General features: G+C 45.9%; 1 protein-coding gene across 2 annotated transcripts in view; it reads left to right on the forward strand.

Moving 5' to 3' along the window:
* Nucleotides 1-17,510, forward strand: part of LOC144138567 (multidrug resistance protein mrp-7-like) — a 108,342-nt gene extending 90,832 nt beyond the window's left edge. The window contains exons 20-27 of one of the 2 annotated variants that reach the window (XM_077670914.1): nucleotides 207-517; nucleotides 2,077-2,403; nucleotides 4,851-4,952; nucleotides 6,204-6,398; nucleotides 13,941-14,099; nucleotides 15,518-15,684; nucleotides 16,661-16,855; nucleotides 17,323-17,510. In XM_077670914.1, coding sequence (XP_077527040.1) covers nucleotides 207-517; nucleotides 2,077-2,403; nucleotides 4,851-4,952; nucleotides 6,204-6,398; nucleotides 13,941-14,099; nucleotides 15,518-15,684; nucleotides 16,661-16,855; nucleotides 17,323-17,473 — 1,607 coding nt within the window. In that variant the 3' untranslated portion in view covers nucleotides 17,474-17,510. The remainder of the gene's footprint in view (nucleotides 1-206; nucleotides 518-2,076; nucleotides 2,404-4,850; nucleotides 4,953-6,203; nucleotides 6,399-13,940; nucleotides 14,100-15,517; nucleotides 15,685-16,660; nucleotides 16,856-17,322) is intronic. The other variant, XM_077670915.1, reaches the window with a different exon arrangement.
* Nucleotides 17,511-18,128: the final 618 nt, after the last annotated feature.

An 18,128-nucleotide genomic window follows, 5' to 3' on the forward strand; every position in this document is an offset into this window, starting at 1 on the left:
GGGCGTCTTGAGTGAGAACTGCTTGGTTTTGCCTGATTTTTTGATTTACGAAACGAAATTTTCTGACCAACGCCTTTGATCTTCGCTATAAAAAAGTCCCATTCGCTCTCGTCACGAATGAAACGTAGAACCAAATCTATTTTTTCTCCCAAATGCCATCTCTTCTGATATTCGGCTGTTATCTTATAATGCGCTACTTTCCGCAGTGGTATTGTGCTCGGCAGGCGGCATCCTGCTAGCAGTCGCAATTCGACGTCTTTCGATGCGCCTGCATAACGCCATGCTTCAACGTCTGCTGTCTTGTGCAATGGCCTTCTTCGAGGCGACACCTCGCGGGAGAATCCTGAATCGCTTCTCGACAGACCTGGATATGGTCGACACCCTGCTTTGCCTGGACGTAAAACAAGGTATCCAGATGGTGACAGTTACGTTCGCCCGGCTCGCTGTTGTTGGAACGCAGGCATCCATGGCGTGCGTTTCCGGTGTCATCGCCATGATTGTGTACCTTGTGGTGGTGGTAAGTTGACTTCAATCCTAATTTATAAGAAGGAAAGCTCACTACGACCTTCGTCGAGGGTTCATTCACAGCGTCGCAATCTGTTTAGCGGTAGGAGCACAAATGTGGTAGGTGTGCCGATACGTGACTTGATCCGCTGCAACCAGGCCTCGGCTGTGGTACCACCTGACTAGGGAAAACGTTTCATGGCCCCTTTGCCCGCTCCCCGCTCTTGGTCGCTCAGTATCTCCATAGATGACGTGCCAGCTGGGCCGTCCCCACGTGCGCTTCAGCTTTCGCTTTTCATAACTAGGTGTACAGGTGTTGATGCTCATTGTGTGGTTTATGACGCAAAGAGATCGAGGGGCAAAGAGCGCAAAACAAAAATATAATTAGATAAGATTTGTGTTAAGCATAACTAAAAAAACTCAGGGAATGAAAATTGCACGGTCTCAAGTATGAGATGACTCCTGTATCGGGCCAAGGTAATTATGGGTGATATGAAAGGAGCTTCGAAAACTTGACGTCAGTGAAAACCTAAAAAAATCCAGAATAATAGAAACCATTGGGTCGTTGCTACAAACGTGCTGGGAAAGTGTATTAAAAAGTGATAAACGGTTTCGAGGTGTCAAATTTGAGCCATTGTTAAAGTTATCACGGGGTCGAAGAAACGTCTGGCTAGTAAAAGGCCTGGCCTACTACGCCGGGTGATCGAGAGACTTTCGAAGAAGCAGCGATTTATCACATAATATTTAAAAATATGCTAAGACATCATTATCGTCACCAGCCTATCAACGCCCTCTGCAGAGCGAAGGCATCTCCCGCAGATCTACAAGTATCCCGGTCCTGTGGCAACTGCGATCAATTCATAACCGCAAACGTCTTGATCTCATCTGCCCATCTAACCTTCTGCCGCCCCCTGCCACACTTGCCTCCTCTGAGGGTCCACTCTGTTACCCTTAATGACCCCCGGTTATCCTCCCTTCGCATTGCATGCCCTGTGAACGGCAATTTCTTCTTCTTAATTTCTACTAATATGTCCTTAACACGCGTTTTTCCCCTGACCCACTCCGCTCTCTCATTGTCCCTCAACGTTGCACCTATCGCCTTCCGTTCCATTGCTCGCTGAATCGTCCTCAATTCATGTTGAACCCCTTTAAGGCTTTATTATAAGTATTGGCGCTTTATTCTAAGTATTGGCGCTTAATAGATCACTGCATTTCTGTTCGTCTCGAAAAGGTGTTTTCAGGCGGTATTTGCATTAGCAAGGAAATAGAGGTTGTGGCTTACTTCCGTTGCAGGATTTTTTGCCTTTGCATAGAACAGTGGACACACACAATAAGGAGTAATTTTCTTTCTAGTCTCTATGCCTGTTAAGAAACTTACCGAACCCTGTGTAATGACATTGTGCGTTTTGTTTTATCTGGTGCCCTCTTGTCGTGCCACATTTTTTGTATTATCGAATTATATCTCGTGGTTTCTGCTTCTTCAATTGTCATGCCTCAAAACGTTTGAGAACCCTCTGGGAATACGTGTCACAGGATAAAGAGAACATCCAATGCTCCCATGTTTACGCGCAGACTTTATCGGTCCGGACCGCCAACGCGTTCCGCTCCTTGGAGAGCGCCCGGTTCTCACGGGTTCTGCAGCACCTTACCGAGACGAGGGACTCCATCAGTACAGTACGCTGCTTTGGAGCCGTGGCGCTTTTCAACAAACGCTTTTATCGGCTCGTGGATGATGTCGTGCGGACATACTGGGCAATGATTGCGTGTGTGCGCCTCACACGTGTCTGTGGAGCAGTCGCTGGCCTCTGTGCTATCCTGGCCACGCTAGCTACACTGGCACTCTCCAACCACCCGACTTCCAAGAGTGGAGTGGGTCTGGCTCTGTCATCCGCCATGTCGGTGAGTACAGATAACTCCCAATAAACATACCTGAGGCACTCAGAAAGTGCTGTGTAGGTTGCATACGTGGAAGCATTGCAGAAGAGGTATCACCATGCAAAACACATGCCTATTTTCAAGCAAAATTTTTATGTGCATCTTCACGCCACAACGCCGACATAGTCGTTTACCACCTTTTCTGATCTGCCGCTCTTTGATGCTTGATGATGTGTACTGCATAGGTTAGAATAGTACTCCCCCTCTGCAGCTGCGGGTGGTTTCCCTAGTACTTCCCACTATGACGTGAGTGGCTCGCCGGGGTACCCCAGACCAATGAAGAGCCCTCGCAATCAAAAGACTCATTCCAGTGCGGAAGGCAGGGTCCTTCTTAAAGAACGCATGTATATTTTGGGGACTCCAGAAGAGATCCTGGAAGACAGGCTCAAGCATTGTAAAAGAGTCAGACAGCGCAGCAGCTTTTGGGTGGTGATGATGCAGTCGAACCAAAAAATTCATCAAAAGAATAATGATTGGTGCAATGCCTAAAAACGGGAAGCAAACTCGGGTGGACAATACCCTAGCTTAAATTAGGGTGTAAAAGAGCAGCTCAATTGGTCATATATTGCGAGCAACTGATAACCACTGGACCACTGTGGTAATGTAGCAGCTGCTGACAGAAGCGACTCGATGTAGTTGAAGACCGCTAATTCGGTAGACGAATTCAATATATAAAGATGTTGGCAAATGATAAATCCTAACACCACAGGATGGCAACCTTTATACGGCCGTGGACATCACATACGCTCATGTTATTGATATTTACTATTTGCTTTGTTTCTAGCTTCCACAGATTTTCAGATTCTGATCGCAAGTCTTGTCTACCAAAACTGGGAAACGTCAGATGAGACAAGTTATGCATTGATGGAAATTGTGCAAGTTAGGCAGAAAATGTTTATTTTCAGTACCATAAACTAAACTAAGGTTTTTGTTTGTGTGATGAAAATAATTAGTAGCATGTATAGTTATAGAGTGGATAACAATAAAACTAATATTATATGAACAACGAACGGACAAATTTGTTACGAGTGCACACAAATAGTAACCTGGCGTTCGTTAAATAGGAGATGTGACTTTTCTGAGGCGTTATTTCATTTTAACCTTGTGCCTCAAACACCTCTCCGCCGTTGGCAACAAACATTTTTTCGGTTGGAGTTAGTATACTGGAGTTGTTTTTCATTGCATTGAACCTTTTGCTAATTCACCCCACTCAATTTGTTCATTCTAATGGTTATGACTCCTTTTTAATAAGCAAAATGCAGACTGGGGAGATGCAGAATCCCTTCTTACGCCTCTTTTGTTTTGCACTTGTATTCCAGACCTTCACCCTATTATGAAATCTTATATTCAGTTACTTAGGCGCGATTGCTGAGTTTTCTGTGATACACGATATAATTATTAAAATCCTTCCGTTAACTTTGGTACTTTTGGCCTGTGACTGGGGAGAACAAGGCTAATAAAACAAAACACTAGCAAATGTCAAACTATGAAGATGTAGCAAAATACTAGTGATCAGTGCAGGTGCTATAAAAAAAAGCATAGGTTATACTCCATTTACTCATACAAATACTTTGCCCTCTACATCAGAACCAACCCCAGCAACTCAACACATATTGAGCTTTCCATTAGCAGAGCTAAGTGCTTGATTACGTGATAGATTTTAGAGCACAATCGCATGAAAATTAACACTTCACAAATAATCGATACGTGTGACGTAGGAACACGCAGCGTCGATATGCGATTGAAACCATAAAAATGTGGTTGCATCTCTGAATCTACTTGAACATAATTATACTTGCTTTAACCTGTTTATTTGTAATAGTACTGCCAGCATATATTCAATTATAACTAGTGTTTTCTGGCTGTCGTGGGCGCCCAATAAAACAATTTTCCAGTTGGCCATGTTTGCAAATTATGCCATCATTGCACATTTCGCATCTAAGGAGTCCGTGTCACAAAGTGGGCAGTGACTATTATAGTACTAAATCAACCGATCAGTCATTCTTGCCTCTCCTCAAACCGGGCATTGGAACCACTACCCTTGTGAACGTCGAACTACACTAAGCATTCTGGATACGGGAAGGGTGTGAGATTTAACTTTGTTTACCACTATTTACTTTGCATTAAGACAATGGTAATGTTTTCTTTTCTTTTCTTTTTTGTATGTTTTCACACCGCCCCATCTATTTCGTCTTTGATTTTGAAGGCCTCATCAAAAATAAACAATTTATGCGCACATGGGGGCATAAAAGCTTGTTGTAATGCATTCCTGAATCCCGCGGTCCCTCCATCATCTGCAGATGATTTGAAGACCAGAAATGGTCGGCCAGGAACAAAACAAAAATGCCCGTGCATTTTTTTCTGACAGCTGCAAATTGCAAACTGGGATGTTTCTTGTTTTTCTTATGTAGATCTCCGTTATCTTAGCGAGCGTCAATGGGTCCATATTTTTCTGTATCCTGGCGGCAATTGCTTTAGAGCGGACATTGGAGTACACCAGGCTTACTCCTGAGGCAAGTCGTATTTTATTCTCCAAGGGTGTGTTAGTTTCTACAAATGATCCGTATCTGCTCGCTTCTCAGCAAATATCCCCGCAAGACGATAGCCGTCTTTCGCTCCTGCCTCGTAACTGCCTCTTCTGTCTCCTGAAGCCACCCCTCAAGCTCTTCCCGTGCACTCTCACTCTTCATGTAATGAATGCATTGGAGGCTTCTTCAATACATTCAGTTTTACCGTGTTCACCCGGATCGCGTGTCATTTGTTTGGACAGCACACGATTTTAGTTTATCGTTTATTTTCTGTTTTGCTTGGAACAGCGCGACCGTCATCTTTTGTTTGTGTTTGCTTTTATTTCGCATCTCTTGAAACCGTTTTGAGAGCGTTGGTATTTATCATTTGCACCGCGAAACTTACCCAATGTGCTTTCCTAATTCAAATAACGCTGCCACACTTGATTATCAACTTGCTTTTGCCTTAAGCATGCCTGAGATGTTCCTTTAAATAAATAACCTGGGCAGCAATTTTAGTAATTTTCGACAGTTTCGTCTATATATACATTGTGTACAGACGTTCCTCCAATTTGGCAGAGCGGCTCAACCATGTGGCAGATGAACTCGCAGAGACGCACCAAAATTTTTGCGCTTCCGTAGCCGGAAACGCTTTAGAGAAAACGAGCCAACACAGCATTGCAAGTAGCATCTCCAATGGCCGTTGACGTCATGTGCAGAGAGGATAGATACACCAACATGTGCAAACATACACAGGTCAATCAGGCACTGCTAATCACTCTGAAGTTTGAAGCACAAAACAAGTGACATACAAATCTCTCCAACATTAAGGTGTTACTGTAAAAATGGGGACATAGAACTTCATATTGCCGCGTGGGATGTTTAGGCTTATTAAATCGCTTGACGACACTTACTGTGAGGTGATTGTTTACAGCGGCAATTTTTCTCAAATGTAATTTCCTTGCCCAATTAGCATGAAGGTATTTTAGTCACGTCGTTTGCAAGTACCTGCTTTAGCCTGAAAACACTGCTCAGTCAACGTCTTCCCCAATGTGCTTTATAGCAACATCTGCTTATTTTCATGGTGTACAAAGATCAGTTATTTGTTACAGTAGCTCAAACTTTCGTTAGCTATTGCCTTGGGAAAACATAACCATCACTTTTTCCAAGAACGATTATTTTTTTGTCTCGCGCACAGTACTCTCCGTTTACAATTCCGCAATGTTTTTTTACAATGTTTTAGCTTTCTTTTTACAGGATGACTGCTGCAAAGATGAGACGAAGAATTCAGACCCACCGGCAACTCCTAGGACATCCCCAATGCGTACAATTCAAAATACATGGCCTGCTCAAGGAAAACTAGTGTTTGATAATTTTACGGCGTCCTATAAGCCAGGAGTCCTACCACCAGTTCTCGACAACCTCTCCTTCGTCATTAAATCTAACGAGAAAGTAAGCACAAATGTTGTGTACTTATTTTGGAGGCGTGAGGACAGCTGGGAGATCTTGTTGCCAGATCTGCCTTTGTTTGTTGATGTACGACATGCCATGAAGTCTTGTAAGCGAGACATTACTGCAAGATAACACATTAGGGTGAGACAAACGCTCTGCCAATAAAAGACACGTTGCGCTGAGAACATCTGTTCCGACGTCATTACGTTCATTTGAAGAGTTCAGAGAGGTCACTTGCAGCGCACTACGCAACGTCTATGCATGATCGATCGGCCGAAAAAGCAGCCGAATAACTCAGCGTGGGCAGGTGCATTCCATACTCAGTGCTTCTTCGTGTCTCTTGGCCTCAGAGTACTGCGTCGTTGCTGTGATGACGCACTTTACACCATATGAGTAGGTGCGATGCTATAAATTTTTCAGTGACATAAATATTTTCAACAAAAAGAGCGCATTGCGGCAAATAAAGTTTAATGGCAAAGACAGCAATGTGCTAAACGCGCATGCCGTGTCACGAAAGATCCGCTAACCTTTTACTGCGAAGTTCCGAATCGAACCAATTTCTTGAGGTAGCACTAAAAAGCATGTTCCCTTAAATCATTATTATATTTATTGTTTTTTTTTTTCTTCGCATTTCGCTGTGATTTTGTGTGTCCATCTGACGTAGCAGGCAGGCGTATTTTCCAGGCTAACCTGGTCAGTTTTATTTAACACCGCTCTGTTAAATGAGACTTCTTTTTCTGCAGAAACTGTAGCTCCTGCGGGTGAGGTACAATGATCAAATATGTTAGCGATGGATAGCAGCCATGGAGAGGATACGTACAATCGTTTATTGCCCGCCGCCGGCTCTCGATACTACGGAAACCAACACCCCTTCGGCGAACACCATTCTACCGGGCAGTAGCCGTTGAAAATATGACGGATTGTATCGCTTTCAATCAACGTCACATACTGAATATCATCACGTCTTGATCTTCACGCTACAACAAAATTTTGAGCCTTGATGTAGGTTCCTGATGTGTCGCCCTACTAGTGCGAAAGAAGTAGACAAGCACTTGCTAACGCCCGCGCACGACAAGCAATTGCGAAATTTAGGTTTTAAGGACAACGGGCATTTGTGACGGTTTTAGTGACTTTTCTCTAGAAATTTGCGGGTATATTGTATTGAGGCGCTTAAACGTATTGCATCAGTTAACCCAGTACTGTTAACAGAGAATGTGTATTAATATATATTGGTATATTGGTCAGGAATATTTTTTTCTTTATTCTATTAACAAAAGGCTGCCTACGTAATTTAAAGAGCTGCGGTTCCAGTTACTGCCTTGTACCGCTAAACTATTACTTTTTTTTGCATAAAACACTTTCTTTACGCACTTCGCGTGTTTCTGTCTATAGAAACTGTATATTCCTGTTTCGGTGAAATGTTGTATACTTTCGACCCTCTTTTTACCAATGGTTTTTTTCAGCTGAACGCTAGGCACAATTAAATAAATCTGTACATACTAGCCCGGCACCAATCTTATCCGGTCCTTTTGCCAGACTCTGGAAAATCACAATTTATTTTGCGTGTTAATTTCATCCACCAAAAGCAGCAAACTGATGAAGAATAAAACACGTTGGAGTTTCAAGACGCCTTGAACTATCCACGTCCGCTGTTCTGTCACTAGGCGCTTATGCCCTAGGAGTTAGCTGCAGGAATGTTGTGTCCGCACTCCACTCTTATGTTCGGCGACCGGCCGGTTTTCCTGCTGGTCAGCTAAGCGTTCACATGTATTTATTTTATTGCTTGCTCTACCTTCACGTTCAAAAGATATTTCCTGCTCTGTATTTTCTTTTCTATTTTGGCATCTAAAATCATACAGGTGATATCTAGGTCAGGTACACAGCTTCTTGTCCAACCTCCCATGTGGGTATTTTTATGCTCTGAGGCAACCAATCAACCAAACATCCTTCCCCTTAAAAATTCGCCCCAATCTACCCTGTGAATGTGGTTGGAAAGCAAAGCTGTAAACGGCACCCACAACGATTACTCATGGGACGTAACTTAAATTCACCCTCGCGGCTGTACAAATAGTGAAACCAGAGATAAGGGAAATGAACTAAACCATGCCCTCTATTACTTCAAAGAGATCTTTTTTGCTAAGGTTCCATCAATGAATGACGCATGAACGGTTGTTGGTTGAGTTGTATTTTCGTAGAACATGAGTGGAAACTCTTTTCTTATAAAATTAAAGGAAGCTCAAACCCGCTGTTACACGATGTAACTTCTCCGTCTCTGCCGCCGCCGACGGAAGCGGCGAGATTGGTGGCAGAGACGGAGAATTAGGGGGAGCGGTAGGAGGAGAAGAATGATTTATCCACATTTCTGTACGGCCCAGGGGGTGGCGCAAGGGACTGGTTCCTTCGGCCCTTAGTTCTTTCATTGGAGCCCGTATGTCCGCGCCGTCTGTGCTCTGGCTACCATCTGAAGCTGGGTAGGCAGCAGGGTCTGGACGTCAGCATGTCCCATTTCTCTACTTGGGTAGCTGACGCAAAGATAGGAGGGGGCTCAGGGCTAAAGTCGCACCTCCCGATTATGTGGCGGAGTCTTCCTACTTCTGAGTGAAATTTACATTCAGCATCGTAGCGATTCAAATGTATTAGGTGAAGATGAGTCGGGTACGGGAAGAAGCCGCAATGTATGAGCCGTAGGGCAGTTTGTTGTTCCCTGGAAAGATCAGGGTTAGGCGAGGGGGGGTCTGTCTCTGAAGGCGATAATGCTCGTGACGAGCGGTTGACCGTCTTCGTGCTGCTCCATACCCTGGGCTGTAATAGCGATGGCTTACGGGTGGCCATATTCGGTGCCCTTCATGGAAGCGTGAGCGTGCGTCCAGATGAACAGAATGGAGCCGGATGGGGAGTGCTTTTTAGCACACACAGTGCAGTTCGGGACACCAATCCCGACTGGTAATCACGGTAGGCTTGCTGGAAAACGGTGACTATCTTCCGGACCCATGGTTGAGTTAGAGCCAAGAGGATGTCTGCTTCGTATGGTGCCGTCATGTTTTGGGTCTTGAGTGAGGCACATGCAAGGGGGCTGGTTCTGGAGGTAGCCACGATGATGGCGTATTGCTGCCCTCGATGATGGGTGGAGTCGGTGTAGATAACTGATTCCACCGAGTGTTGTTTCCCGCTTGAACCCGTGCTTGTCGACGACCCCCGTCCTGTGAAGGGTTCATATTTCTAAGCAAAGGTAGTCTCGTTAGTTCTTGTCGCCAAGAGTCCGGGAGCACATCACGCAGAGTTACATTCCGTGCTGCCCAGCCTATCTGGTGAAGGATGCTGCGACCCACTGCAGTTCTGCTCAATTCGGAGCTTCTGGTTAGAAAGATGGCCCTCTACGAGCTCTTCCACTGTGTTGTGGAGCCCCATCCTAAGCAGCCTCTCCATGAATGCACTCATGGGAAGAACAATGACCTGCTCAACAGTCTTTTGAATCCGTATATAAAGCATCTTTATGTTCCCCTTGTCGAGAAGATGACAAGCAGGGACGTTCCAGTAAATTTAACATTACCTCGGTTCGCAAATAACCCACTTCATTCACAGATCATGCGGACGGCTAATCTTTGGTAACATTTCCCCTATATATTTCGTTCTTTCTTTTCAAATAAACAGTTATTAGGCAGCGCTTGTGTCGTCTTTTCGTTCCTTTGCCCCGTGCATAGGGCTGTTTCGTTAAATGAAGTGCCAACTTGCCCAACTACAAACCCTGCTTGAATTAATCGAAAGGTATCGGCTTTCTTGAGGCCTCGCTGCTTGGTGGCAACTCGCCTGATCATGTGTATGACTTGATTGATGCTGTCTTTAGGGCGCTGGAAGGATACGTCGCTATTGGGGTTGGCCTGGATATGTAGGCCGAGGATCTTGAAGCTGGGGCTTGGAAGGATGCCCTGGCCATCAAGGAGTATTTGAATGTCTTCCTTGGGGCGTCGTTTGGTGTGAGGGCGGAGGACAATGATCTATGATTTTTTAGGTGAACACTGGAGGCCACACGATTCCCCACATTGGCGTACTAGAAGTGAGATGGCATGAGTTGGTGCGAGCTTCCTTTCATTTTTGAAACTCCTAGCGCATGCGCAAGGCGCGTACACGGCCGCTACACGTGACGTGGGTGGAGCGCAGAGCGGCGTGAGAGGTCACGTGACGCTATCACGTGACATTCAGCAAGAATTGAGCAGGTCAACACCACCTGTATAATCATTGCCTAACGTGTGAGCGAAAAACGGCCAAACAGCCACTCACCTGCTGCTCTCTCCTACCCCTTCCCGCTCCGTAGCCTCCCTGCATACTTTCATGTCCGCCAGCCAGTGCAGCTTCTCGGAAGGTATGCAAAATAGTTGACAGTTTGTCTAGCCTTCCCCAGGTGGCGCTCCTACGGCTTCTTGTTTATCACTATGCCTGTCTGTCTCGGTCTGTCACTGACAAAACCACCGGCGCCACGACAGACGCAAAACCACTTGTTGTCCTGTACGCTGATGCCGCCTTTGCGCGCTTACCTACTGGGATCACGGGCCCCGACATTTTCTGAGGAGGGCCATCCTCTTTCTCTCCCTTCTGCATTTCGGCCTTGTTTCGGTCACGCTGTTCGCACTCCGCATCGGTTAAATCGAGGACTGTACTGTCCTAGTGCCCTCACGGCGTCGCGGGACCCTCAACAGCTTATACTTTTTTTTCTATCATCTCCTGAAATTTACAAGCGCGTGATATTTTTTGGAAAGTATTGGTAGAAGTGAGCGCTTAAACAGAAAATCTGTGCGCAATTCAGGGAGAAATATATCGATAAAATCATGGCTGTAGTATACCAAAATATCGTTTCAATGTTTGATATTTGTCTACCCAACAAAAAATATGTTCTTACATTACTTCAGTTCTGCCTACGTCAGTCATATTACGAAAAATGCAATAGGTATCAAGTGCAACAGGTAACATATTGAACGATACCGCAGTGCACCCTAGAACAAGCGCCCGTCACGGCTATAATGTGAGCGAAGCGGCTCTTCAAACCCAACATGCAAGCTGACAGACACACGTCGTAGAAGTGGATGCAGCGTTCGCGACTCGCGAGCAGTGACGTAAGACGGGACGTCCGCCGGCGTGCACCACATAGCGGAAGAGTGCCTGAGCTAAGCGTCCCTAGTGTTCCCATTGGAAAGCGGACGACCCGTTATGCAATGTTTATACAGGCGGCGTTTAGCGGGTGAAGCCACAGATGTAGATTCGTGGATTCGTAGCTCAATCGGTAAGACAATGGGCTCTCGCTTTGTTGCTCCATTAGTTCCGGGTTCGATTCCTGGCGGTGCCAGTAACTTCTTTTATTTGTTCACGGGAATTTTCTGTTTAGACCAACGGTCGCGAAAGAATTTTTGGGGAGTTGAGGTGAAAAAATTCCCCGCATTTCCCCGAGGGGGAGAATGTGAAAGTGCGAATGCACGGTTGTCGGCCCGCTTGCGCTCGATCGGCACCCGCAGCCCACCGCTTCGCCGCCTTCTCTTCCATCTCTTCCATCGGGTTTGTAGTATCACGTGTACACCACGCAGTTATCAAGCCGCTATAACGCCGCTGAGTCGCCAACGCAACGCCGCTGACGACGTAGTTTGAATGCGTTAAAGATATAAGGAGCGTTCCTAACACTGAAATCACCGTGGTTTCCGTGGCTTAGTCGGTAGAGCGTCGCGCTGCGGACGCAACGTCCTCGGATCGAAACCGGGCGCCGGATGCTGTTATTTTTTTATATAGTGTAGTGGCCTGGCTGGCGCGCCGAGAGAGGGTGTTGCGAGCTGGAGAGTAGGCGAGGGGGGGAGAGGAGGCGCTGCGCGAGCGCCCTCACGCGTCGGAAATCCGGCGCCGTTGCTAGGCACGCTAGCTAGCTCCGTTGCTAGGCTGCGGACGGACGCACGGCGGTGGACGCGTGATTCAGGGTCGCTTAAGAAGTGCATTCGCGCTTAAAAGCTTTGCTTTAAAATGGTAAGCCGCGATCCGAAGGCTGTCATGGGGTAAAAATCTCTCTTATAGCGGGACACCGTCTGCCTCGTCAATGGGCACTGACGCAGAAAACATGTTGCGGTTTGCACAACGGTCGAGATTGAGCGTGGACAGAGTTGAACGCGCTGACGTTAAAAAAACATTTATCTCGCTTAAAACAATATTCCCTCCGGTCGAACTGTCACGACCGTGAGGCAATAGATCTATCTACCAAATTCGCCGTCCCTTGAATTTCAAACAGAGCACATCGCGAGGGCATTTACAGCTCATTAAAAGCACAAAATTTTCGTTTACACAAAATTGGTATTTTGCGGGCAAACAAGGCAGTGCTTACCACCTTCATGTACAGTCGAACCTCGTTATAAGGAAGTAGTATATAGGAAGTAAATTAGCTCGTTATATCCGATATTAATTAAAACCGTAGAGGTAAAAATGGGCTAGCCAATTAATCGGCGATTTGGCTGGCGCAACAATCCTACATAAAAACGCTTTGTTGTAGGCTCCAAACCCACTATGAACAAGATAGTCCTTATTTGTCTATTGGTGGCATGTAAAACTTAACAGACCGGAGCGTGAGAACGTGAAATTCGAACAGAACAAAGTTCGTTCGTCAAAACAGACCGGCCTTCTTATTTACTTGAAGGAGGATGTGACCTTCGCCTGGTGGCTTTTGATTTGTTTAGGCGGAAGGAAGTTTTTTCTGTTTTCATTAAATAAAGGGCCTTTAACTACTGAAACGCGGTTCCTCTGTCTCACTTTTTAAAATTGTGTTTTTAATATTCTAGCTGCGGAGTTTTGAGCCTCGCGGGAAACAAATATTTCTTCGTTATAGCCAATATCGCGTGGCACCTGAGGTTTCGGTTTCGTTATAAAAAGAATAGGTGTCATTGAAAGTAAGCGTGACCAAACAAACTTCATATTTAGTTCGCTATATTCGTTATTTGCTATATCTATGTTCGCTATTGAGAGGTTCCAGTATATTTCCTTTCAAATTGAACATCTACAATGCAAATGATCAAATAAGCTCTGAAGACCAGATTCCGTTAAACATCCCCAGTGGTTAAAATAATCGGCCGCCATTCAGTACGGCGCACCCCATCGCCTGTGTAGCGTTGGTGCGTTAAACCGTAGAATGAATCAATCAAGACAAGACCCAAAAAATGGTTGTTTTAAACTTGGTGAAACTGTTGCTGACAATCACTTTCAACGTAAAAATATTTATTTCGCGCAATAATTCATTATATGGGCACTTTACAGGACACACGCTTTGGTTTCTGCGTAAAAATGATGAAAGTGCCTTATTTTATGACAATTGTTTAGATATGCTGAATGAAGCAGCCTAAATGCTTGCTCACGGTACTAAAACTTTCTTGTCGAAAGTACTTTACACAAGTTCATAAACTGTGCGCTTACAAAGCCAGGAATTTATGATTTAATTGGGACGAGACTTGGTACGTTTGGCTGTAAGGTCCTGGCCCCAACATTCACTACCGGTTGGAACCGTCCCTTACGTTCTTTTCTCAGGTTGGAGTTGTTGGCAGGACGGGCGCGGGCAAGTCGTCCCTTATACTCGCTTTGATGAGGGTCCTGAAGCCATCAAGTGGGCGCATTGTCATTGACAACGTGGATATCTCTTCGCTTCCACTGCGCAAGCTCCGGTCCACCATCACCGTAATTCCGCAGGTGAGGAGCTCATTTCTCTTACTATACTCACCAGTAATGTCGCTAGTACACAACAACTAACGCTGGTGCATGTGGTGTGGACTTGCGCTGGAGAGCCAGTGGGAGAGAAATAGCGTGTGCTGGGTATTTGAACTGACGTTGAATATTTCTATGCTGCAGTCACCATCATCATCATTGTCATCATCACCAGTTTATCTACCCCTACTGCAGGGCAAAAGCCTCTGCCATTAATCTCCAATTACCCCGGTGCCGTGCTAACAGCGACCAATTTATCCCCCCAAACTTCTTGATCTCATCTGCCCATCTAACTTTCTGCCGTCCCCTGCAGCGTTTTCCTTCTCTAGGGATCCGCTCTGTTACCCTTAATGACCGACGGTCATCTTACCTTCACATTACATGCTCTGCCAACGTCCATTTCTTAATTTCTACTAATACATGTTCTTAACACGCGGTTGTTCCCTGACCCACTCCGCTCTCTTCTTGTCCCTTAATGTTACACCTATCATCTTCCGCTCCGTTGCCCGCTTAGTCGTTCTCAATTTAAGTTGAACCCTCTTAGTGTGCCTCAAAGTGTCTGCCCCGTAGGTGAGTACAGGTAAGATGCAGCTGTCATACACTTTCATCTTCAGGTACAATGCTACAGTTAGCGTAGTCAAAGCTTTATTTTCTGGGCTTGGTGTCTGTTATTGTTCGCGCGGTTTTGAGTGTAAAGATAGCAGTTTTGTCCGTAATTCTGACAAGCGTCAGTTTTCCCTGAGCTGAGTAAATGCAAATAGTTTGGTCGCCCTGGTGGGCACCTGGCAATAACTAGCACCAAACGATTAGTGGCCCGCCGACTGCTCATGGGTGCGTCAGTGTCCAGTACCCAGACGTTAGTGGTTACTCATCGGAGTAGAAAAGAAGACACGGGATTGGAATTTAGAGAAAATGAATTGTCATTCAGGGATGACGAAATGAAAAAGGAGGAATGGAAGGATAATGGAGGAGAGATAAACGGAGGTAGGAGAAAAAGAGGAAAATATAAAGAACGAGGGTGTACGGGGAACGGAAAGGGAATGGGGCGAGCTGGGCGGGAGGGGGAGTGATAGAGAAGGAAATATGAGGGAAGGATATAGTGGGGATGAGAAAAGAGAGGAGGGAAGGACTTTGGGTTACAAGAAGGGGATGACTGTGGAGGGGAATCGGAGGTAGGCGAAAACAAAGTAAGTAGTAAACAGGGAAGAGAATGGCGGATGAAATAGGAGTACAAGGGAAAGATATGAGGTAGTCGGGGGAAGGGAGACAAGGAGAGAAAAGATGGTAGTCACAAGGCAGTGCTGCAGAAACGGAATCGTCTGTTGACGTAATTTGCAAATAGGCGAGCAGGTACGCGGCCATTTCGTTAACGCAATGCTATCTTCATCATTTTGTTCTCGCAGGAACCGTACCTAATGAAGGGCAGCTTGCGGGAAAACCTGGACGGACTGCGTTGTCATTCGGACGAGGAAGTATGGGAAGCTCTGAGAAAGGCGCACATGGCAGATTTTGTATCCAACCAAGCAGATGGGCTGCTTATGGTGATCGAAGACGGAGCAGAGAATCTCAGGTATATTGTGCTCACGCACTGGGTTATTCACCTACAGTTTTTTATAGCCATCTCAGTGACGAACAAAAATTACAATTACTCATTGAGGTTGCATCAATCTTACCGCCGCAGTGCTTCATCATCTTCAGTAAGTGACACATACGTTCGACAGAAGAAATTACATCACCAACATGTCCGGACCTTAGCCTAGAGTGACCGACACTATGACTTCAGGGTTATTTGTTTTCCGGTTTCTTACGGGAAACTTTTTATAGCTAAGTGCTCTAGGACAGCTCGCCGAGATATTATATATATGTATAGTGGGCTTGAATAGCCAACGTCACTGCCATACTCTATACCCGCAGCTTACACGGAACTGGGCTACCATGAGCTAAACCATGGAAGCGGCTTGCGAAAAAAAGGAAGAAACTGTGCGACTGTGTATTATTTGAGGATTTGCTATGATGGTGAACCTTCATTTCTGAAATACAAATTCATACTATGCTAAAAGCTATTTTAAAGGAGCAGCTAGTCGCTTGCGCTTCCATTTCTTTCTCTCTTCGTTGATCGTCAAGTGGCAATCTACTTTCTGTAGTCGTCAAAGGTGGAAATTCAGGGCACGTGAAAAGCCACAGCAACCAAGAACACAGTTATTTGACAGTGTTCAAAGACCAGGTCATAACTACGCATGCCTGAACCGTTCAATTCTTCTTGAACAATCAACCTGCGAACAATCCCATCCCTTGACTATTGTAAAAAATTACTCTTGTGCCCAAGAATATGTCCTACCTGCGGCAAGCAAAAACAAAATGTCAGAAATGTCTTTTAAACAACGTTTAACAAACTACGTTCAAAATGGTAAATGACTTTTAGTGTACAAGATTTGCCGTTGCAAAGCAGCAGACACATAATACGGTGGTGCGAGTGCTTCCCAATTGGGCTTCGTGGGCGTGGGCACTAATCATATAATTTGTGTTCATGCTTTCTTAAAACGCAGCGCTGGCCAGCGCCAGCTTCTGTGCTTAGCCCGGGCTCTCCTGAGGGCTCCCCGGGTGCTGCTGCTTGACGAAGCGACTTCGCGCCTGGACGGAGACACGGACCGACTTATCCAGCAGACATTGAAGGAGGGCTTTGCAGCGTCTACCGTACTGACGGTCGCCCATCGCCTTCACACAGTGTTACATTGCGATAGGTGGGTCAAAGGCACGTTATGGCCGTCTTGAAAGGTTCCCGCACGACACCCGGCACAGCGTCGGCACCCTTGTGTGCACACAACTGGTTTGTGGTGGTGTGCGTATTCGATAGTATTCTGATTGCGTGTCGTGATATTGGACCAGTCTGGCGTACGGATACCAGCATACACTGAAATCGGTATGGGTGCTCTACCAGTGTAGCACCGGGCACAGTGCTCTATTTCTCTGCTAATGCGCACGCCGGGTTTGCGCAAGAGTGCGTATAATGTAAATTTCCGATGACAGTGGTGCACTATTCTACATAGAATAAACTGTTTTTTTACCAATCCACCTTCCTCTGAGTCGACGTCCCTGAACCACACTACGCATGCGCTTGTGTGCCTGCTCCACTGTAGCTCTCTATTGTAGCTGCCTGTGTGTATTTATCGTGCCTCGTAAGTGCAGTACTTGTTCGCCTTCTTTTCAGGATACTCGTCATGGCAGACGGCCGCATTGCGGAACTTGGCTCGGTAGGCGAGCTAGCGGCGAACCCTACCTCAATATTCGCAGCGATGGCACGTGCTGCAGGGATCGACATCTCCACCTTGACAAATAACGACTTTCACGTACACCTGTAATAAATGCCCTAGCCTTGTGCAACGGCATATATTAAAATACTACCACCATTCTTTTATTTTGTACAGTGTGGCTTGTAAGGCTGAAATAGCCGGAACCGTCATATATTTTACAGCGCAGCTTGTAGTGTAGCTGTCGGTGATTGCGCAACGGCCACCACTTTCAGCGTTGACCTCCGACTGGACATTTACTTCCTTAATAGGTAGAAGCGCAGCCCTTCCTGACGCGTCAAGCGCACCTACTGATTCGCCTGAAACACTCCTATCCTGATATTCAATCTGAGTAGTCATAGGGTAGAGTCGCGGGTTTTAACGCGGATGACCTGAGGTCAAGAGTCAGCAACCCTACGTTTTTAGGGGCGAACCACTTTAGGTGCTTCAGCTGTCAGCGAATCCCGTCGTCGTCATCTCATGTAGTGACGGTACACAAACGCCGGGACACTTATTTTTCAACGCTCGTGCTAGAACATAACCCGTACGCAAAGAAAAGTGCATAATGGATAAAACCGATTCAAATAAAACATATCAGTCAAAGATTGGTAGGACACTCCATGTCCGCTTAAGCAACCGTCAAGCACAACAAGAAGCTGTGCTTAGACGAGTTATATTTTGGTTTTACCATCGGGTACCAACCGACTTTGGACGGTAGGTGTGATCG

The sequence above is a fragment of the Haemaphysalis longicornis genome, unplaced genomic scaffold (assembly GCF_048455015.1).
Source record: "Haemaphysalis longicornis isolate Haplotype H1 unplaced genomic scaffold, Haemaphysalis longicornis Haplotype H1 scaffold_5, whole genome shotgun sequence".
NCBI lineage: Eukaryota > Metazoa > Arthropoda > Arachnida > Ixodida > Ixodidae > Haemaphysalis > Haemaphysalis longicornis.